This window comes from Bufo gargarizans, chromosome 4 (genome assembly GCF_014858855.1).
Source record: "Bufo gargarizans isolate SCDJY-AF-19 chromosome 4, ASM1485885v1, whole genome shotgun sequence".
Classification (NCBI taxonomy): domain Eukaryota; kingdom Metazoa; phylum Chordata; class Amphibia; order Anura; family Bufonidae; genus Bufo; species Bufo gargarizans.
The window spans coordinates 168723309-168747561 of record NC_058083.1 but is presented as its reverse complement, the minus strand read 5'-3'; the positions used below and the strand labels follow the sequence as shown (position 1 = coordinate 168747561).

The 24253-nt window shown below is 45.1% G+C and overlaps 1 protein-coding gene across 1 annotated transcript in view; it reads right to left on the bottom strand.

The window, feature by feature from the left end:
* The window catches only part of PEX5L (peroxisomal biogenesis factor 5 like), a 113462-nt gene that overhangs the window by 50930 nt on the left and 38279 nt on the right, over nt 1-24253 (bottom strand). Inside the window, exons 3-5 of the mRNA XM_044291059.1 lie at nt 19381-19590; nt 13677-13800; nt 11906-12002 (exon numbers count right to left, since the gene is read on the bottom strand). Of these exons, the coding sequence (XP_044146994.1) occupies nt 11906-12002; nt 13677-13800; nt 19381-19590 (431 nt within the window). The remainder of the gene's footprint in view (nt 1-11905; nt 12003-13676; nt 13801-19380; nt 19591-24253) is intronic.

The window sequence follows — 24253 nt, the reverse complement described above, 5'->3', positions numbered from 1 at the left end:
CTGACAAAGGTGTGGCTTTCTCTGCTCTCCTCATAGAATAAACATGTATTTTTATGGGGAAGCTAGTAGAGATCCGAGAGAGATAGCTGTTGGCTGAGCTGTGTGGACAGCTTTAAACATATACTCCTGAGGCTTCTATTGAAAGATCTTCTGAGTGGAAACCTTGGACAAACGACTAAGGCTACTTTCACACTCGCGTTTTGTCATGGACGGATCCGTTTAGACTGTCTGCATCCGTTCTGAACGGATCAGTTTGTATTATCTTTAACATAGCCAAGACAGATCCGTCTTGAACACCATTGAAAGTCAATGGGGGACGGATCCGTTTTCTATTGTGGCAGATTGTGTCAGTGAAAACGGATCCGTCCCCACTGACTCACATTGTGAGCGAATCCCTTCCCATTCAGAATGCATTAGAATGCAAACTGATGCGTTTTGGACCTCTTGTGAGAGCCCTGAACGGATCTCAGAAATGGAAAGCCAAAACGCGAGTATGAAAGTAGACTAACACAGCATGAAGGGAGCCTTAGAAACAATGCTTCCAGGGGAGAATACCTCTATGTTATACCGCTTATGACCGAGCATGCAAATATATTCATCTTAAACTTGTATAGCGTCAGTCAAAAGAAACTGTAGGACATTGGAGGTGCAGATATGGCCCATATTACATGTATGGGTGCTGAATTACAGCTTTACAATTTCGAGGTTGCATGGAACAATAATATGGACATACACAAGCCTTTAGAAAAACACACCTCATTAACGCAGATGACCTTGTCTGTCATCAAAATACTATATATACCGTATATGCCGGCGTATAAGACGACTGGGCGTATAAGACGACCCCCAACTTTTACACTGAAAATATAGAGTTTGGGATATACTCGCCGTATAAGACTACCCCTTTTTCAACACACAGCAGTACATTACTGCATCCCACCACCATCCCTGGGTACCTCTGCCATCCCTGAATCCCACCACCATCCCTGCATCCCACCACCATCCCTGCATCCCACCCCCATCCCTAGATACCACTGCCATCCCTGCATCCCACCACCATCTCTAGGTACCACCGCCATCCCATGGTATCACCACCATCCCTGCATCCCACCACCTTCCTTGTCCTCCCTCCCTGCCTCCCAGACCCTAAACATGTGCCACCTATACCCTGAACATGTTTTTGTTATGTCATTCTTCATATTCACATATGCACATCTGCGCCGCACTTAGATACGCCGCATGGAGATCTCGCACATGCGCAGGAGCGAGATGCGAGCGGCCGTGAGGATCCCGTGTATCCACGCTCGCTGCATGAAATCTCGCACATGCGTAGGAGCGAGATGCGAGCGGCCGGGAGGATGGCGGTACAAGGAGCATACAAGGTACAGAGCAGGGGGGAGGCATACAAGGTACAGAGCAGGGGGCGGTATACAAGGTACAGTGCAGGGGGGGCATATGCCGTGGGTTACATCGCAGCTCTCAGCTGCTGGGGATACAAGGCAATAGCCCGGGCTCTCTCTGTTGATAATTCGGGCGTCCCGACACTGCAGCGCCCGCCATACCTGGCAAATAAGACGACCCCTGACTTTTGCGAAGATTTTCACGTGTTAAAAAGTAGTCTTATACGCAGGAATATACAGTAGTTAGGTTTTTCTGCCATTTGGTGCTCTATGTTATCAGAGGCTCAGATTGGAACAGAACTCCAGCAGTCAATCTAAGTCCACTTCAGTACAGCTTCCTTGAGCCTGCAATGCCACCTAGACTCTACAAGATGAAGCCGTGGTGTTAAACATTGCAGGATTTTGTTGCTTATTTTTATTTATTTTTTCATTTTCACTGTGCAGATTGTTTATGACCAAGTGGACTCTGTGGTTATGTTACACATTCCCACATAATGAGAAGCAGATGGCAAATTGAAGGAATAGATGCTTAAGTGACTTATCCATAGGTCAGCATATGGCGGTGCCTCCGAATAGCTCCAATTCCCTTAATGCCTTTTCCTGGGGTTTCTGTAGTCAGCATCACTGTATTAGTTTTGCTCCTTAGAGATACTTTAATGAGGCTTCTTTCCTCAAAAGGTTGAGAAACTTGCACAGTGTATTTGGAAAATCATTTAGTTTTGTTAAAGGATTCATACATTTTATTGCAATTTACTTTCACTATTTATGGGGTATCTGTGGATGCAAGCAGTTAAGTTTTGCTATAGGGAATATAAAGTATTAGTGCTAGAGCCACCCTATAATCTCCATCAGGTGAGGAATATAGAAAGAGGCTGCTACAATGTTTAGCTCTATTGTCTTAAAGAAGAGATTGTGTCATGCAATATCATTAATCTTAAAGTATACACATGTGGTCAAAATTGTTTGTCCTCTTCCATTAAAGAAAGTAAAACCCACAATGGTCACTAAAATAACCTGACACTGGCAAAAGTACGATAATCATAAATAAAGATTTACTGAAAATCAACTAATGAATAAACGATATTCCTTTTGAATTGTGGTTCAACAAAATAATTTTAAAACAAACTAATGAAACTGGCCTGGACAAAAATTATGGCACCCTAAACTTAATATTTTGGTGCACAACTTTTTAAGGCAATCACTGCAATCAAGTGATTTCTGTAACTCTCAATGTCCACAGGTATTTTGGCCCACTCCTCATGAGCAAAATGCTCCACGGCCTTCCCGCTAGCACAGTGCTGTACGATGTATAGCGGCTGTGCTTGGTATCGCAGCTCGGCCCCATTCACTTTTATGGGGCTGAGCTGCTCCTAGGCCACGTGACTGATGAATGTGTCATTACTGGCCTATGGAAAGCTCACAGGAGCTCAGGTGCCTTCTCAAACAGCTGATCGGCGGGGGTCCCTGCTGCCAGACCCCCATCAATCAGATACTGATGACCTATCCAGAGGCTAGGTGTCATGGTCTTACCTCCTTGCTGTTCTCCTTCGTTTGACATGTGCTGGCGGCCATCTTGGTTTCTGGGTTTCTTGTAGCCTCCCACCCTGCGGCTCCTCCTTCCCACTGGGAGGAGCTGGATGCCTAGCTCATATATATAGGAGGTCTGTGGCTTCAGTTCCCTGCTTGGTCCTCCTGTGCTCACATGCTTCTAAGACTGCTGCTGCTTCTGGTTCCTGATCCTGGCTTCGTCTGACTACCCTGCTGATTCCTGATCCTGGCTTCGTCTGACTACCCTGCTGATTCCTGATCCTGGCTTCGTCTGACTACCCTGTTGGTTCCTGATCCTGGCTTCATCTGACTACCCTTCTGGTTCCTGATCTCTGGTTTCGCAAGACCCTGCTTCGGTTTAGCCATCCGTTTGGACTTTTGCCTTACAGCTTTATTTTCAATAAAGCCTTCTTATTTCCACTCATCTCTTGTTGTACGTCTGGTTCATGGTTCCATGACATTAGGACCAAGCCATGAATTCTGACGGTACAGGGCCATCCTCGCTACCTACGCTGGTTGCCAGACTTGATCAGCAGGATCACCTGTTGGGTCGGTTCGCTGTGGCGTTGCAAACCCTGCTTGAACGCACGGCTCATTTAGCTTCCGTTGCCGATGGGTCGGTTGTCGCTCCTGGGCCCGCTCCTACTGCCGCTCCGGTTGTTGCGCCAGAGTCTACCCCGACACCTGTTGCTGCGCCTGCGGTGTTTCGGGGTATGACCGGTTCTGCCCCCCTTCCACAGCGCTTTGGGGGAGAGCCAACTCAGTGCCGAGGTTTCCTTAACCAGGTGGGCATTTACTTCGAGTTGCTGCCACATGCCTTTCCTACTGAGAGATCAAAGGTGGGCTTCTTGATCTCGCTGCTCTCGGACAAGGCCTTGGCCTGGGCCAGCCCTTTATGGGAGAACAACAATCCGGTGGTTGCCGAGTTTTCCAGTTTTGTTGCTTCTCTTCGGAAGGTATTCGATGTGCCGGCTCGTGCTGCCTCTGCTGCGAAGCTCCTTATGTCCATCAGACAGGGTTCACGATCCGTAGCTGAATACGCCATTGAGTTTCGTACCCTGGCAGCAGAGGTGGGCTGGAATAATGAGGCTCTGGTCGCTGCTTTCTCTCATGGTCTCTCGGATGCCTTGAAGGATGAGGTTGCAGCTAAGGACCTACCTGTGGAGCTCGAGTCTCTTATTTCTTTCCTGATTTTGATTGACACCAGACTCAGGGAGAGACCTTCCTTTCAGGAGAGCCTGCGGAGGCCTTCTAACAGATTGGCGCCTACGTTTGCTGTCCCACCCGTGCCTCCCTCTCCTCCCACGCCTCCTGGGGATGACTTGTATGGGGGTGAACCCATGCAGCTGGGGTTTGCTCGCCTGTCCGAGGGGGAGAGGGTACTCCGGAGACGCGAGGGCCGATGCATGTACTGTGGTCTCGGTGGGCATTTTCGGTTGGCATGCCCGAACCGTCCGGGAAACGCTCGCACCTGAGATCCTGTCGGGGGCAGATCTTGGGTGGAGTCTCCTCATCCCCGGTTTCCCGTGTTGACAAACCACTGATTACTGTTGTCCTCTCCTGGGTCGGGGGCTCGGTGACGACCCAGGCGTTGGTGGACTCTGGTGCTGGTGGTTTGTTCATTGATAGTGTGTTCGCTGCCGCCAATTCCATTCCTCTGCAGCCTCGAGGTTCCCCACTGGCTCTTGAGGCGATAGACGGCAAACCCCTTCTGCCGCCACACGTGACTCATGAGACCCTTCCAGTGGGGATGGCCATTGGTGCCGTTCACAGAGAGTCGGTCTGTCTCCAGGTTATTTCGTCTCCACACTACTCGGTGGTCTTGGGGTACCCCTGGCTCCAGAAGCATAATCCGACTTTCGATTGGAAATCGGCCGAGATCCTCTCGTGGTCACCGCAGTGTGGGGCTAGTTGCATCCATGGGCCTGTCAAGTTGCTGTGTACTTCCTCGGACTCTCTGTTGCCTCCTGAATACGAGGAGTACCGGGATGTATTCGATAAGGTGCGTGCGGTTGCCCTACCTCCGCACCGCCCATACGATTGTGCCATAGAGTTACAATCTGGTGCCGTTCCTCCTCGTGGCAAAGTCTATCCACTGTCGGTAGCGGAGAATGAGGCCATGGAGGAGTACGTGAGGGAGGCGCTTTCACGCGGACACATTCGCAAATCCTCGTCCCCGGCAGGGGCTGGATTTTTCTTTGTGAAAAAGAAGGGCGGTGAGTTGAGGCCTTGCATCGATTACAGGGGTCTCAATCGCATCACGATCAAGAACGCTTACCCGATACCCTTGATTTCCGAGCTGTTCGATCGCCTCAAAGGGGCCACGGTCTTTACCAAACTCGACCTGAGGGCGGCATATAACCTGGTAAGGATCAAGGCGGGCGATGAGTGGAAGACCGCGTTTAACACCAGGACCGGTCATTATGAATCCTTGGTTATGCCCTTTGGGTTGTGCAATGCGCCCGCAGTCTTCCAGGAATTCATCAACGATGTTTTCCGTGACCTGTTGCAGCAGTGTGTGGTGGTCTATTTGGATGACATCTTGGTATATTCTGAATCCATGGAGGCCCACATTCTGGATGTCAGACGAGTGTTGCAACGGTTACGAGAGAACAAGCTGTTCGGTAAGCTTGAGAAATGCGAATTTCACCGATCCCAGGTAACCTTCTTAGGTTACATCATTTCCGCTGAGGGGTTCTCCATGGATCCTGAGAAGGTTTCGGCTGTCTTACAGTGGCCCCAGCCCAGTGGTCTTCGTGCCCTGCAGCGCTTTTTGGGCTTCGCCAATTATTATCGGAAGTTCATCAGGAACTTTTCCATGCTAGCCAAGCCTCTCACGGATCTGACCAGGAAGGGCAGTAATCCCCAGGTCTGGCCGCCCGAGGCCATCCGAGCTTTTGAGGCTCTAAAGTCCGCCTTTGTGTCGGCTCCGATTCTGTCGCATCCCAACCCTGGGTTGCCGTTTGTCCTCGAGGTGGACGCGTCTGAGACGGGAGTAGGCGCCCTCCTGTCTCAGCGTAGAACACCAGAGGGTCCTCTGCTTCCTTGTGGGTTTTACTCCCGGAAACTGTCTTCCGCGGAGTGCAACTATCAGATTGGTGACAGGGAGTTATTGGCCATCGTGCAGGCCCTTAAAGAATGGAGGCACTTGCTCGAGGGCTCGGTGGTTCCGGTTCTCATCCTGACCGACCACAAGAATCTGACCTACCTCTCTGAGGCCAAGAGATTGACACCACGTCAGGCCAGATGGGCTCTGTTCTTGTCACGTTTTAATTACGTGGTCTCCTACCTACCCGGTTCCAAGAACATCAGAGCGGATGCCTTATCACGGCAGTACTCCGAGCTGTCCGGGGAGGAGTCGATTCCGACTTCGGTCATACCTCCGAATCAGATCCTGGCCGCCATTCGCACCAGCCTGACCTCTCCCCTGGGTGAGCAGATTTTGGCGGCTCAATCTGGTGCTCCCTCTGGGAGACCCAACGGCAGGTGTTTTGTGCCTGAGGAGTTGCGCACTCGGTTGTTGCGAACCTACCATAACTCCAAGGCCGCGGGGCATCCTGGAAAGAATCAGCTGTCCTGGGCTGTTTCACGTCTGTTCTGGTGGCCTTCTCTACGTTCCGACATCGCCGCATATGTAGCGGCATGCTCCGTTTGTGCCCAGAGTAAGTCCCCTCGGCACCTTCCGTTGGGCCTTTTGCAACCCATAGCCACCGGGGAGCGTCCATGGTCACACCTGGGGATGGATTTCATTGTGGACCTCCCTGTATCCCGAGGCCATACGGTCATTCTCATGATAGTGGATCGGTTTTCCAAAATGTGCCACTGTGTACCTCTCAAGAAGTTACCCTCTGCACAAGAGTTGGCCTCGATTTTTGCCAGGGAGGTCTTCCGGTTGCACGGTTTGCCCAAGGAGATTGTGTCGGATCGGGGGAGTCAGTTTGTGTCCAGGTTCTGGCGCGCCTTTTGCTCCCAGTTGGGGATTCATCTCTCTTTCTCATCGGCCTACCACCCTCAGTCCAATGGGGCCGCAGAACGATCCAATCAGGCCTTGGAGCAATTCCTTCGTTGCTATGTCTCCGATCACCAAGACAATTGGGTTGACCTCCTGCCTTGGGCTGAGTTTGCCAGGAACACGGCGGTGAACTCTTCCTCTGGGACGTCTCCCTTCATGGCCAATTATGGGTTCCAACCTGCCGTGTTACCGGAGGTATTCTCTCCCCAGGATATTCCGGCTGTGGAGGATCACCTTTCCGTCCTACGTGCTTCTTGGGTACAGATCCAGAGGTCCCTTGAGGTCTCTGCGCAGCGCCAGAGACTCCAGGCTGATCGCAGACGAGCGCCCGCTCCTTCCTACCAGGTCGGAGACCGCGTATGGTTGTCCACCCGCAACCTCAACCTTCGAGTGCCCACTCCCAAGCTGGCGCCTCGCTTTGTTGGTCCCTTCCGAGTGCTTCGCAGGGTAAACCCGGTAGCCTATGCCCTTGCGCTTCCTCCTGGCATGCGAATCTCCAACGTGTTTCATGTCTCCCTCTTGAAGCCACTGGTGTGTAATCGTTTCACTTCCTCGATTCCTCGGCCTCGTCCGGTCCAAGTGGGCAATCGTGAGGAGTATGAGGTGAGCAATATCCTGGACTCACGCCTGGTCCGCGGCCGGGTGCAGTTTTTGGTCCATTGGCGTGGTTATGGTCCAGAGGAGCGTTCCTGGGTTCCCTCCGCAGATGTCCATGCTCCTGCCTTGCTCCGAGCCTTCCACGCACGCTTCCCTCAGAAACCGTTCCTTACTCCGCGGAGGAGGGGCCCTTGAGGGGGAGGTACTGTCATGGTCTTACCTCCTTGCTGTTCTCCTTCGTTTGACATGTGCTGGCGGCCATCTTGGTTTCTGGGTTTCTTGTAGCCTCCCACCCTGCGGCTCCTCCTTCCCACTGGGAGGAGCTGGATGCCTAGCTCATATATAGGAGGTCTGTGGCTTCAGTTCCCTGCTTGGTCCTCCTGTGCTCACATGCTTCTAAGACTGCTGCTGCTTCTGGTTCCTGATCCTGGCTTCGTCTGACTACCCTGCTGATTCCTGATCCTGGCTTCGTCTGACTACCCTGTTGGTTCCTGATCCTGGCTTCATCTGACTACCCTTCTGGTTCCTGATCTCTGGTTTCGCAAGACCCTGCTTCGGTTTAGCCATCCGTTTGGACTTTTGCCTTACAGCTTTATTTTCAATAAAGCCTTCTTATTTCCACTCATCTCTTGTTGTACGTCTGGTTCATGGTTCCATGACACTAGGTCGTCAGTATTAGAGTCTTGGAAAACCCCTTTAATCATTTATGACTAAACTTTCTGTAAGCATTTGCTGTGATAAAACCTTACCTCTACCTATAAAATCAGATAGAAGCAAACATTACAATAAAGTAGAGAAACAAACGTGCAGATTGCATCTATTGCAATGTAACCAAATTAACTACAGTGTATGTATTTTCATGATATTTAATATGACGCCAGGTCTATTTCCTTAGTACCCAGAAACATTATCTTCTAATGAAGATACAGAAAATATTTCTGGAAATGATTATTACCTGCAGAAACTTCCATATACTAAAACTATTCCAAAAATTATGTCTGAAGGGTTTCAAAGAAAGTGGGATTGGGACATTAGCTTAGTATTTTATGCAGCTGAAATAAACAATGTAATTTCCAAATGAGGAGCCACGGGAAACATAAAATCCATTACATTCAAATTCTAATTTCAGAGAATTTCAGAAGTACAGAATCAAGAATAGAGATGTCAGACACTCATCTACCATTGAACACGACAGGAGGCTGATTGTGTTGTCTCGACAACTGCCATTCTATATTCATGGTAGGTGTTTCTTACTTGTCAAGACTGGCCCGCCAATAACCTTTCGCTTCCCAAGATTGAACAGCAAGTAGATGCAGCTTGTAAGAACATAGCTTGTGAATCACTGCATGAATGGAGGCTCAGGCTGCAACATAACAGTGCCAATGAGCATGCAAACATATCTTACAATAGAAGTCATACTTCTCCTGGGACTCGTTATGCATCACCAGATTCCTTCTACAATATAGGTAGTAAACTAAACTGCCTTCCATGTGTTAGCCCAGCGGTCCATGCCGGCGCCGCTGCCCCTAACCGCAAGAATAGGCGCCAGGCTCCCTCCTTTCCTCCTGCGCGCTGTGCTGACAAGCGCGGGCAGCGGGTAACTTAACTATGCTACCTGTGTTCCATGCCAGAGTTTCCTTCCTGCTGGAGACTTGCACTGGTGTTTGATCTTGCGTGGGTGTAACTCCCTTCACCTATGAAGCAGCACATACACGCCCTCTGTCTCATTAGCATATGGCTGGATTTCAGCAGGTTCTTAAAGGCGCTTCTACTCATGTTTTTAGTTTGTCTATCTCCAAGTGCTAAGGTGTCTCTCTTCTCTGCTTCGCTGTGTACTGGACCTTGCTTATTGAACTCCTGGAATTTGCCTGTTTGCCACCTGCCTCTGACCTCGGATATTGTTTATGGACTTTGTTTGTTTGCTGCCTGCCTATGACTTCGGACTTCACTTACTGACCTTTCTTGATCGCCACCTGTCCAGACCAGGAACCCCCTGGCCACGCACGTCCCCTCGGTGCTTCACCGGGTACTCTGACCCCCTGGTCAGCTGCCACTGACTCGGGGACTGCTCTGGAGTGGCACGTGGCAACTACCCTAACGGCTCAAGCCTATCCTCACCATCAGAGGCTCTAGTGAGGACCAGTTAGTTGCTTAGTCATGCCCCTCCAGAGTACAGCCAGTCAGTGACGCAGTGGGTCCACATACACTTGCATAACACCATGCTTTCCTCTCTTTACAATCAATACCATTTGGGTGTTTCTTAGTATAGGTAAAAATAAGTATCTCCAAGGATATTACGAGAACCTAATAGAGAAGATGATATCATGGAAAGCTAGTGAGGTAAGTTTTCATATGCTTCTGATAGTTAGACATAGTTAAAGGGGTTGTCCCATGAAAAATATTCTACTGTTTTCAAACCAGCACCTGGATCTGAATACTTCTGTTATTGTATGTAATGAAAAATGTATTCCATAAAATGTATCTGTATAGCGCCTCCAGCTGTTTCTTTTTTTTTCTTATTTCTTTGACCTGCTCTCTGTGATGGCCGCACATGCTCAGTTTCATCCTTTAATTGCCTCCTGTGAGAGGGAGAGCATGGCTGTGAGAGGGAGAGCATGGACACACCTCCTGAGCTGTGATAGGGAGAGCTGAGACACACCCCCTTAGCTGCAGCAGAAGACACGCCGCCCCTTCAGCTGTCAGCTTGATGTAAATCTAGAGGAGCAATGCATGGGGACATCTCTTGGTCCATGTGAGGTACAGGGCTGGTTCTAGCTAAGTTAGAAAGAGGTTGTCAATGTCATGTACTATATGAAGACTGATTTTCATTAGTTGTAGGCAGAAAATTTTGCGACTGAAAAACAGTTCTATTCGTTCTAATGGGGGCAGTAAGCACATGGATTTCTGCATTAAGGTGAATGGAACTGATTTTCTGCCACAAAATCTGCCGCGTGTGAACAGCCGACATCTGTTTTAGTGTTTTTCTTTCTTATTTTCCAAATTGGTACCATCTGATAAATGTCTGCAGATTCAGATTTTGAGCGGTCCCTCTGTATAGTACACTTATTCTAGGCTGCAAGTTTTGCATGTAATAAGGTATATAACATTATCAGTATTACAGATGATAAACTGTTTGATTTTGTACTTGGTACCATTGGCAGAAGAAACAAAGTCCTTGAATATTTTAATTACACTAGGTTTGAAGGAACCATTATACTGTGACCAAGTTGCCTGAGTGGGGCCACCAGCCCTGACCACCAACAGACTTGGGGACAGTATCTGCTACAGATTTTGCTTTTTTAGGGATACATTGAACGCCACCGTTAATGACTTCTGAGAATCCAGGATCAGTGTTTAACTCCGGTAGTGTATTTCTTCACAATGCTGCTGATTCACAGCTCTATGGGGTTGAAAAATACACCGGTTTAGCAGTTTTACCATCATGCACACTGACTGATTTACTGGAATATAACAAATCCATTCAGTTTTTGGACCTCACTATGTTCTCTGCTCTACAGTATTTGGGATCCATGAGGGGTAACCACAGTTGCTTAGTCTCTTCCTAATGTGAACAGACTCCTGTTTGAAACCATCATCAGTGGAGCAGTTCCTTTTGGCGCGAGTAAATTCACCAATCAGAAGCAACTGAATAGTATTGAATGAGTGGCAGGAATCAGCATTCAATATGGCATTGCATGCTGGGCTTCTTCTGGGAGTTGTACTTATAACCTATTGATTCATCCAATCTATTTATAAATTTAGATCCAAAAAGGTAATATGTTCATGATGAGTAATGAGTAAAACTAAGATTGAGGGTATTACTGTTCAGGAAACAGATAAACACTGGCATGGCGGCCACATCGCCGCACCATATGAACAACAGGTCGTCGATGTAGCGACCATACCAGGGCAGCCACCGAGCAAAGGGGTTAGTGCCACCAAATAAATATTCACTTTCAAGCTAAAGATGAGGACACTTTCATGCCCATGGATGCTCCTGAAATCTGAAAAAAAACCTTGTTGAACATGAAATATTTGTGTTTTAAAAGATACCAGATAGCAGAGCACAAATTACAACAGTTCCCGGTACAAGTTATAGCTGGGCTTTGTGAGGTCATGCCCCCTCCAGCTAAGCCCCGCCTGCATCCCACATGGCGGGCACAGTGTTTAACCCGAAAAAGTCACAAAATTTGCACAAATAGTGGTTGCACAAAACGTTTGTGACTCCACTTTACTGGCGCACAGAAGTTGATAAGGATTCATTCCCTTACATAAATTCACTGATGGACTCCCCCAGGGAGAGGAGTTGGGATTCACTAACACATTAAAGTGTGACTTTCATACTTACTTTTACTGTAGGCGCTAATTCATAGTCAGATGGTTGTTCTGATTCCAGTGCATTTTTCCTGTCTCTGGTGGGATCAGCATTTGACCTTTCAGCGGACCTGACAAAAGAGCCATGGACACATTTTAATGTGAATGATATGGTCCTCAGGCTGGATTCACACATGTAGCATTTGATACAGTTTTTGGTGAAGTTTTTATACAGTTTTTAAACCCAGAAGTGACTCCAAAAGGAATTCAACATAAAGGAAAGACTTTATATGCATCTTCTTCTTTTTATCCACTTCTGTTTTGGGCTCAAAAAAGGCACCAAAAACTACAAGTGTGAAGGCAGTCTAATATAGACAAGATTCTCATACTTTTAATGAAGTGAAGCATTGCACTAGTTATCTTTATACCAAATACTACTGTACATGGCTTCCATGAGCTTTATTATGTCACCAGACATTACTGACTTCCTTGAGATTAATATCACCAGACATTACTGACTTCCATGAGATTAATATCACCAGACATTACTGAAAATTCTCTGGGACTGGAATGAGGCTTAGAAAAAGAGGCCATGGCGTAAAATGTGCCAAATAAAGCCAATATCTTGGCACAAAATATTTGTCTAAACTAATCCAACCAGGAGTTAGGGTCCATTCACACATCCGCAATTTCATTCCGCATTCGTTCCGCAATTTGCAGACCTATTCACTTTCAATAGGGCTAGAACGGATGCAAGGCATCCGCATACGCATTTTCAGGATCCGCATGCGTTTTTTCGGAATCCGCAATTCAGTTCCTGAAAAAAATAGAACATGTCCTATTCTTGTCCGCAATTGCGGACCAGAAAAGGCATTTTCTATTATAGTGTCTGTGATGTGCGGTCCGCAAATTGCGGATCGCACATTGCAGGTGTCCGTGTTTTTATCCGCAAAACACTTACGGACGTGTGAATGGACCCTTCGAGTAAAGAAAGGGTAAGAGAAAAGTGTCTAACATGTCTAGCACCAAATCATGTCCTCTACTATGATTTAGGCTACTTTCACACTGGCGTTTTGGTTTCCGTTTGTGAGATCCATTCAGGGCTCTCACAAGCAGTCCAAAACAGATCAGTTTTTCCCTAATGCATTCTGAATGGTTAAGGATCCGTACAGAATGCCTGTTTGCCTCTGTTCCACCTCCATTCTGCTTTGGAGGCGGATGTCAAAACGCAGCGTTTTGGTGTCCGTCTGATGAAACCTAGCCAAACGGGGATCAGACGCGCTCATACTTTTCTTCCCGCTCCGAACTCTCACAGGAATAAGCCGGTTATAGAGACAGAGTCGGAGCAGGGAGCGCGTCAGGGGCAGACTGGGCACGCGCTGCTCTTATTAGGAAAAGCAGCCCATGTACAGTTAGAATAAAGCCATGGACGAGCTTTCTCTAAAGCTCCTCCATGTCGCGTGGACGAACTGGCTGCACGCAGAGCAGGGCTGAGGGGGCCGGGCTAATCATAAAAACATTTGTAATAACGTATATTAGGAAACTCTTTTTTACCCTACCTCCCACTATATAGTGGAAAGTTCTTATATAGTGGCTTACCCCTTTAATCATCTTTAAATTGAATAAATCTCTCTCTTTATTTAAATTGAATAAATCACCCCTCTCTCTCCTATAAAAATCTTATAAAAGGCTGATTTGTATGTCCTAGAAAACATTCCTTACAAATGAGTTGATTTGCATCTACAACCTATTATTTTAAAGTGTCAATATATGCTTTTTCTTCTATCAGAGGGCATCAACTTTACCATAAGAGCTCTTTGGAAGATGCCTTGGATGATAGTTTTCTTTCTAGGATCCGATGACTGTCGCTGCTTTTATCACCTCGAAAACACCCATCATTCCATTTTTCCAACTGTGTCTGAATATGGACTAAAAGGAAGCAAGAGATCTTCACACAAAATACAAATAAAAACAACTTCTTTTATTTAACGTAGCAGTCAAAGAACAAAATCTGATATACAGTGACTAATTATTAACATCAGGCTTGCTATCACTTGTAAGTTCATTGAACCCTATACTAAAGAGTAGACCATAATATAAATGCACAGGAGCTTCTGATTTGTCTTCCTCCACTTCATTATACACAGTAAATACATCCCTGCTTATCCTGTTTATGATCCAGAGCACATAGAATCATTGGCCTAGAACAGGGGTCGTCAACCTTTTTTGTTTGAATTACCAGTAGAGATGAGCGAATTGAATCCCACGAAGTAGAATTCAATCCGAATTTTAGGATAAATTCGATTCACCTTGAAGCCGAATTTCCTTGTGCTTTGTGTTAGTGAATCAATTTAACCTGAAATAGTGTAAAAAACAAAAAAATTCATTCTTACGGTTACCTCCTCCATTTGCTCGCGACGGGCCGCCAGCTGCAATCTTGATTAAAGATCTTAGCCGAAATCCGAAAGATGTCGGCTAAGGTGTTTCATTTTGTAATGGAAAAAAAAATATTAAACATTTTTGCAGACTTTGCTTATGCCCCGAGTCTCAGTGATGTAAAAGATATATATTTCAAGAAGATTGGATAATATTTAGAGGTTGCACAATTTGATCAGTTTTGTAAAAGTTGGCAAAAAAATATGATTTTTCAATGTTAATTACTTTTATTGGGAAAACTAGAAATCACAAACTTAAAATAATATTAAAACTAGAAACTAAGATTAATAGGTAGTAGGCAAAACATGTGTTATATTAATCAACTTTGAACGATGCAATCCCTTCTTTTGTTAGCTTGGTGACAACTTTTCTGTGATGCTCGACTATCCTCAACAAGAATTGTTTTTGTTCGTCCCTGACCGATTCGTTAATCTTTTTTATCAGAGCATTTCCTCTTTCTGCAGTATCATTGACCACCTTAAGAGCGTTCACATGGCTTCTTAGAGAATCACTGCAGTATTCTGTCAAGTCGTGGATCCCAAACAATTCAAAGAACGTCTTTGTTTTATTAGTAACGAAATGGCTCAGGTCTTTTCCTTCAAAAACTAGGTTTTTACCCTCTAATCGTTTCATTTCCTTTTTATTTGCAGGTTTGGTTTCTAAATTTTTTGTCATATTTTCCTTAACAGCCTAAGTAATACGTTTGTCCCAAAAAGCCAATCCTACGTTTGTTTCTGACAGATACCAAAGGTGTCTCTTAGCAACTGTGAGAGCACTTTTTTGACGTCTTCATCTGGGTAAGTGTTTAGAACCTGTAGAATATCCAAATCATTTTTTGGAGCCCATCGACTTACAATTGCCTCGTGGAAAAAGCAAACATATATGAGGCTGACAAAATGTGCAACCCATTTCATTCCTTTCAATTCTCGTTGAAGAATATTCAACTGTTTAGTAAAGAGGACAATTTTAAGTGCATATATTGCCTTTGCCATCCACCTTGCTTGATGCAGAGCCCCTGGAATCCTGAAACTGAAGTCGTTTTTAGACCAACCTCCTAGGTACAGGAGTGAGAGTAGTAATAAAAGTAATCAATGTGGCAAACCCCTAAATATTATCCAATCTTATATATATCTTTTACATCACTGAGACTCGGGGCATAAGCAAAGTCATATGAAAATCACCCTAATGTCGGCAGCCGGCCCATAGCAAGCAAATGGAGGCGGTAAGTTTGATTTAATTTTTTTTGTATGTTAATTTCACACTGATTTTACACTCAGATGCCACTATCATGTATGAACACGGCATCTGGGGGGCTCCCTGTCATTGCACCTACTACTTACAAAAAAATGCGCTTCGTGACAAAGTAATTTGTCACAAAGCAAATTTTTGGTTAAATCAGCCGAATCAAACTTTTCATTAATTCGCTCATCTCTAATTGCCAGTTTCAAAAAGAAAATGCTGAGGCGCTCTGTGCGCCATACCATACAGGAAAGTCATATAACACAAATGTGTGACTTAAACTAGGTATTTACTAGTGTGACACAGTGAGAGGTTTTGTCTGGGAAAACTGGTATTTTCCTCCCAACATGTGCTGCTGGGCTGATTTACAGCCAGGTGAGGTCAAATACTGGACCGGATTTTAACTGCTGGTTCGGGTTTTGGAAGCACCTGGCTGTCCTTAAAAAGGCAGCTGGGCTCAAAAGCGAGGTCTCTGTGTTGGGATCTGGGAGCCTTGTGTCTGGATGAAGGCTTGCTATCTGTTTGGCGTGAAAACAGGTTGGTGCTGCTATGGTCAAGGACTCTTTGAGGCAGAATTGCCACCTGGTGTGAATAATAGCAATCAGACTTCACACCCATAAACCAATCATGTCCAGATCTCATCCCCTCACACGGAATAATCACATTCAGGCTCACCATATCCACCCCAAACCCCAGAGTCAGAGAGCTTGTTCCCCATCCTCACACAAAAAAATTTCAGGGTCACCCCCCAATCCCCCAAAGTAGTCACAAAGCTGACTTCCTATCCCCCCAGAACTCATGTTTAGGCTCACCATCCTCCCGCCACCTCTTCCCCCAAACAGTCAAATGCAGGCTCACTAACCTCCACCCCCCAAGCAGTCACAAAGCTTTCTCCCCATCATTCCCTCAGCAATCAAATGCAATATCCCCACGCCAACCCCCAGAGTATTCCTCATAATTAGAGATTAGCGAATTTTTCAAGAATTTGATTCGGCCGGCTTGCTGAATTTTTGGAAAATTTTTTTTTCAATCTAAATTTATTCGCTGCGAATCGCGTTAAAAAACATCTATCTCCTGACTGCAGAGATTCTTTATAGTGGTGTAGAACACTGTGCCTGGCAGTAAGGCCTCATGCACATGAACATGTGCTGTCCGCATCCGTTGCTCCGTTTCGTGGTCTGCAAAAAAATATGACCTGTCCTATTTTTGTCCATTTTGCGGACAAGAATAGGCAGTTATATTAATGGCTGTCCGTGATGTTCTACAAATTGCGGAATGCACACGGACACCATCCGTGTTTTGCAGATCCGCAATTTGCGGACCGCAAAACACACAACGGTCGTGTGCATGTAGCTTAACACACATAGGGAGTCTGCTGTGGTAGTGAAATAATACTGTGAGTCCGTATGACATACAGATGACAGCCGTCGCTCTTACAGTCACTGCACACTTCACTTATTTGGGCAGTCACGTGGCCAAAACTTACCAAATAACTCAAGTATGAATTCAGTGCACTACTTTTACACCGTCGTCAGCTGATTCCACATAGATGTCTACAGAAACTGTTCTATTAAACGCTTATACAAGTAGAGCACCCCAACAGAGTGGAGTGGGTGTCAGCAGTAAGTTTGTGTTAACGTCACTGATTAATTTGCCCTTCCTCTAATCCGTCAGAACAATAACCCCCAAAAAACGTTTTGTCTTTTTAGCATCCGCCTTCACTCACTGTGCCTGCGCCAGAAATATTTAGGCCTCTGCCAATCCCCCTGTGCAGGGCCTGGCACTTCTCTGTCTGACATACTGTTAGATCAGATAAATAAATAAAAAGTTTGTAATTTTCTCACTTCACCACACAACGGCAAATACTTTTTTTGTGCCACTAATACACGCAAAAAAGTGCTTCAGAACATATAACTGCACCGCTGAACAGCAAATATATTTTTCTTTTTTCCACTTATACACTCCAAAAAAGGCACACAAGGCATATAAGTGCACGGCTGAACGGCAAATATATTTTTTATACGCCAAAAAGGGCTTTAGAACACATAACTGCACTGCTGAACGGCAAATAGGCCCTTATTTTTTTCTACTTATACACTCCACAAAAGGGCTTTAGAACATATAAGTACACCGCTGAACGGCAAATATATTTTTCTTTTGCCACTAATACACGCCAAAAAGGGCTGTCATTTTCGCACTTCACCACACAATGGCTAATAAGCCCTTTTTTTCACACTAATACAAAAATTTAGAACATATAACGGCACCGCACAAGGGCAAAACCCTGCTAATGGCTGTATCAAACAGCACTTGCACCCCAATAACAAGAACGCTTTGCTGGAATTACAGAGCTGTATAATGGCGATTTGGATCCCCAGTCAGTGCAGCAAGATGTAATAGGATTGTTCCTATTACCCAGGCTGTAAACTCCCCTACTGAACCCTGTTTTACATAAATGCATTGGAATGATTCCTCCCTATCCTTTCCCTACACCTTGAATAATCTTTCCCTGAACTTGTAAATCATTTTTAGCACAATGAAGCTTTTCCTAGCACTGTCCCTAGCACCTGCAGATGTCTCTACCTGCATTAAGTACACTGGAAAATGGCAGAATCCAAGATGGCTGAGGCTATTTATAGGGCTGTGACATCACAGGGCTGGCTGACTGCTGATTGGCTGCATGCATGGTATTATGGGTGATCCCACCTTTCCAGAGTTCCTTGCTCCATGCCCTCACACGTGAGCAGCCATTTTAGGAAAAAATGCAATTCGTTACCACGAAGAGTGAGGAAATTCGGATTTGGTGCGAATCTAATTTTCCTGAAATTCGGATCGAATTCCACTTTGATTCGCTCATCTCTACTCATCATTCCCCAAAAATGACACTAGCCATGGAAGATATGGGCCATAGACTTGAATAGTCACAACATGTGTTTAAAGTATTAATGATGCATATCTGTAGTGCTATAACTGACTGCAAATATTGTGTGCTACAACAGTCACATTCCCAGTCCAAAGTCAAGTGAGCGGGTACATATTTAATTGTGAGGTTACAGATGAGTAATATTCTTCCACCAGGTATCCCATTGCATACACAGCCAGCTCTAGATATGTAAACTGTGCATATATGCAGTGCCTTGGAAATGTATTCATACCCCATACTTGGTAGGACCACCTTTCCCTGCAATTATAGCTGCAAGTCTTTTGGGGCATGTCTCTACCAGCTTTGCACAGCTAGAATCCGAAATTCAAAAATTTCATCTCCATGTTCCATTATTTCTTGTGGAACACCTAAAAGGTTAACCAAGTTTGTAAAATCAGTTTTGAATACCTTGAGGGGTGTAGTTTCTATTATGTAAGCCTCACAAAGTAACTTCAGACCTGAACTGGTCCTCAAAAAGTGGGTTTTGGAAACTTTCTGAAACATTTCAAGATTTGCTTCTAAATTTCTAAGCCTTCTAACGTACCCAAAAAATAAAATGACATTCACAAAATGATCCAAACATGAATTAGACATATGGGGAATATAAAGTAGTAACTATTTTTGGAGTTATTACTATCTATTATAAAAGTAGAGAAATTTAAATTTGCTAATATTTACATAACAGAATAGAAAAAAATCCATAGGAAAAAAATCAATTAAAAGGGTTTTGCTATTGTTTACTTAAGTTAAATTTATAAGGATTGCTGCATTGGGTATCTACATTTATCTGACATATCCAGGCTGCAGGGTTCATGGAATTTTGGCTAATACTGTATGTTACCATGCCACAGCCAATCCTTTTTATAAATGTTGGTGACGGCTTGTGTGCTTAATGCATACGTAATCATTACCTAAATCCAAGGAAGATTTTTCTTGACTTTTTACAGACTTTGTGCTTCTTTCGGTCTCAGAATTAATGAGGTCGGAATCATCCGTCTTCTTTTTAATGGATTGTCCTTTAGAGGGTTCACCTTTGAGAACAGTTTCTGACTTTTTCCCTTTACTGTGAGTTAGTGGAATTGGTTCACTCAAATCAAGAAGATCCAGGCCTGGAGATAAAACTGGAGGGAAATGCAAGTTTTATTGTTTATTAACACCAAGCAAAGTAATTCTGTCAAAAAAGGAATCCAAATGGATATTTAATATGGACAGCCTAATACCAAATGGATTAAATGCGGAGCTAGAACTGTTCGCCTTTGAATAAGGAAATGACATTGAATACATGTAGGATTGGCAAGGAAGAGGTTAAAGCTTTGGAGAAATACCTATAAAAAGGGTGCACGAATAGCCAGGCAACACTCCCTGAGGAAGAACAGCGCCTGTTCGAAACGCGTTGGAGAAGGATACCTGGCACCTAGCGGTCAATGTTTGACCGCTTTAGTGACGTCACTAACTAACTCCAAGTGAGCGCCAACCACTCCCCTACACACACCTCCACCTGCGGCTGCAGCGTGCCACCGGCCGGGACACGAGACAGCACGCCGGGCCATCCTACAGCTGGATTATCTTATCATATCCTGATCTGAGGCATCGATAGACAAAGAAAAACAGAAAGAAAAAGAGAAAGAAAGAAAATACAAACAAACAACAGAAGCGACAAAGCAACAAAGAAATACAAAGAACATAGGGGGGAAGGAGAGAGGAGAGAGGGAAAAAAAGCCTCCTCACCTAAACTACAGGGACGCAGACAAAAGCACGCCAATCCAAGTCTTCACTACAGGTAAGCGGTTTTCTAACCAGCTAAAATACCTGTATAGTGACACGCTTTCGCATGCCAGCCTGCACCCAGCTGCAAATACCTGTACAACAACACTGACCCTTTATAATAAACTCGTCCTTCAGCGCAGTATCTCCAATACACTTAACTACCTTTCCAGTGCGGCAGGTTTGTGTGGTCCCTGCCGCGATACTGCTGCTTCTGGCATATAGCTCCCACTGAGCGCCACCCCTGCAATTCTTTTATCCCTCTTAAATAACACATTTTATTTGTAAAACATAATGCATTTTCAACGATGAATTCGCTGACATGCTAGTGTTCAGAGATGAGGCTACCTTTCACCTGGGGCTCAGAAAACCCACATGCCACAAGCGCATAAGGGACTTACCCAAAGTAAACACGTTCTGCGCAATGAGCACATGTAAAATGTATGCCCCCTTCCTTCTTTTTTTGCCGAATATACTGTCACTGGTCACTTCTACCTGGAAATGTTAAGGGAGTGGCTTATGCCACAGACAGAGGAGGATATGCCAAACATAGTCATCAGCAGGATGGTTCTCCTCTAATTTCCAGTTAGATGTTTGCCGATACCTGAATGAAACTCTACTAGAACTTTGGATAGGCTGCACCAGAATAAACAATTGACCAATGATGTGTGGCCTCCATTATCACCAGATCTAACACCCTGGTTGGTACCTGCATCCCTTGGGAGTAATGGAGGCTATTTTGGCACCAAAAATGGTAAAAGGCAGAGTGGATCCAGCATGCATGTGGAACCAACACTTCCTGAACTTTATGGTGGCCATTAAGGCGCAAAACAGGTAGTATTTAGTGTTAGGTTCCCGTCTTACAGAGATCACTTTGACGTTTGGCAGACGGGCTCAGATGGTTTGGTACAAAATGCATTTGTCAAGCATCTCACTTTATAAATAAGCGTAGTATTAGCACTATAACATTTTTTGTGACTATGGCATTATTGTACTTTATCTGGTTTGCAGAGTGCTGCTGCATTGTCTTTTTTCTCTATGTTTTTAGCCATAGCAGCGTGCACCTGCGCATTGGGATGTGCTGACTAACCCCCTTTTCTTTGCAGATCTAACACCCTGTGACTTCTATCTGTGGGATCCAGGGCGGATTGGCCATAGACCCTACAGGGAAATGTCAAGCCCTCCTCTCTGCTCGTGGTCAGATATATAATAAGCTCTCAGCGGTAAATAAAGCTGTCAGAATCACTTACTCATGTACCCAGCCAGCGACCTCACATGCCTTCAACTGCTGTGCCCCAAACAAAGACAACGTGGAGAAGGACAGAAAATGGTATCTATTGATTGCCACCACAGAGGGACAGCTTTTGGGGCAGTATATTGTGCTTCACTGTGGTATATGGTTCTGATGGGACAGTATTTTGCACTATGGTAATGCTGACCATGCCTACTTGTGTTGCCCTGCCTTCTGTCAATTTGGACCAACCTACAACATGGGGCTGCTTTTAGTTTTTTTTCCAGGGCCACTTTAAGTTTCCAGTCCGCCCCTGTGTGGAACTATATCAAGAACTCAGTATATTTGCCACCCTCCCCAGCCACAGGATCTGAACGACCTGAGATGACGCATCACCGAAAAAGTAGAGTCCCTATCTGATGATATGCTGGGATGCGTATGGATAGAACTGGACTACCACCTAGACATCTGCTGTGTCTCCAATGGAGCTCACATTGAACATGTGTAGTGTATAGATAAAACTGGGATAAATAAATGTGTTTTTTCATGTTGATGCATTTGTGTTATGTTTTCTTAGTATTTCATTGTCTTGCACACTTTATTTTCTACAGTCGGAAGCTGGGAAGATGCATTGTCCAAGTGACAAGTACTTACTATGGAAAGCTGAGCTTGCCACAGTTACAAGTACAGTGTGTAGATGCAAAGCTCTAATATTCCCTACAAACCGTCTACAAATCCATCTGGAGCCCTGGCAGATAATGGCATCAATTGTGTCTGATATTCGAAAAGTAAATATAACACATTCTTCCAGACACGGAAAACAGCTGGTCTTGGTCACCTTGGGAGTCACAGTGCAGTACACTCCAGGAAAATAATTGTGTGATTACATGGCACAGTTATTATTAATTCATGCAAACTAAATGTGTACAATTCCATCTGTGTTAGCAAAACTGAGCTCAGTTTATTTAACATGGCAGGACAAAACAGCTCTCTTTACCAAATCCCGAAGGGATTGAGGACTGCTTCTAGTTTGCTGTGCTGGAATATAACAGTGATTACTAGGCTTTATCTACTAGAATATATTCAAATTAATTAAATCAATAAAATGCTGATTCTTTTATTTAAACAACACCCCCAGCAAATAAGCAAAAAATCTCTACCATATATTTTGGTCAAAGTAAAACTGTTTATTGTATTTGTTACAGGCTATAAAGTTTTTTTTATTAATTTTGTATTTTTTTTACATGCCCCTTGCGCAAACTTTTGAAGGAGCCCAAGACCTTAGGTAAAGGTATAGATCTGCTTGGCCCAAGTGTTGACTTTGCCTTACCACAAGAAGAGAGGATCCCTACACCAGAAACTAGTGAGAAATTATGTATTTCTTTTTAAATTCCATTTAGTTGTAAATGGCGTTTCTAGGCTGCCCTTGTCATTTTCTGTAAAGGGGGCGTAGCGTGGCCCTGGTGCATTTATCATCACTTGCGCCAGTTTGTTTTCTGACATAATTGATGACTGAAATCTAAACTAGCTACAAGCAGAATGCTAGAAAATGGACTTAATTTATGATGAGGTGTGCATCTCGTCATAAATTAAAGGGGTTGTCTCGCCTCTTCAGGACTGCCACTGCTCCCGAGCCCTGGACTTTATGCTCTGTGGGGGGGCAGTGCCTGTCAGCATGATTGATGGTACAGGCAAGTGGCGCTAGGATAATGTAATCCCGCTCATTGCCTGTGCGTGCGTGCCTTGGATCTGTAAAAATGATGTCCATGGAGCTGCCCTAGCTGTGTAGAACAGGTCCAAGGCTTCACATGCCCTGGAGCTGTTTTACACAAACTAAAAGCAAAGATACAAGGTGGTCAGGAAGGGAGAGGGCTACTGCGCATGCGTTCCTATGCGTGTTCCCGCGATCCCGGCCACCAGGGCCTGAGCTGTTTCTTATAGTCAGCAAGCATGGCCATGGCTGCTGGATTGCAGCAGTGGCCATAACTAATAACAACCAGGAAACACCTAAATGGATTGAAGAAATAAAAAGTATACATTCTTAAGTGGCTTATAATATAGTTTTAGTTAGGCCAATTGATGAGACGAGACAACCCCTTGAAGTGCATCCTTCTGTGGTGCAGGGGATATCAAGACAGGCGCATGTCACATGCCAGTCTTGGATAAATGACCCCCAATATGTCTACTGTAGGTGTCAGAAAAAACAAAAACAAAAAACCTGGGCCAAGGTGTATGGCAAAAAAATATCCTCAGGTCCTCTTTGTATTTTCATTTCTATTTTCTCTGTGAAAGGGGTTATCTCATGATTAATGTAAAAAAATGAAATAAGACATCATATAGTACATGACAATTCGACTCTTTCTAACAAAGCTAGAACCAGCCCTGTTCCTCACATGGGTCCAGAAATGTCCCCATTAATTGCTCTGCTAGATTTATATAAAGCATGACAACCTAAAGGGGAGTGTCTTTCCTGTTGCAGCTCAGGGGGCGTGTCCATTCTGCTGCAGCTCAGGGGGTGTGTCCATTCTGCTGCAGCTCAGGGGTGTGTGTCCATTCTGCTGCAGCTCTCTCTCTATCACAGCTCAGGGGGCGTGGCTCAGCTCTTCCTATCACAGCTCAGGGGTGTGTGTCCATTATGCTGCAGCTCTCTCTCTATCACAGCTCAGGGGTGTGTGTCCATTCTGCTGCAGCTCTCTCTATCACAGCTCAGGGGGCGTGTCTCAGCTCTTCCTATCACAGCTCAGGGGTGTGTGTCCATTCTGCTGCAGCTCTCTCTCTATCACAGCTAA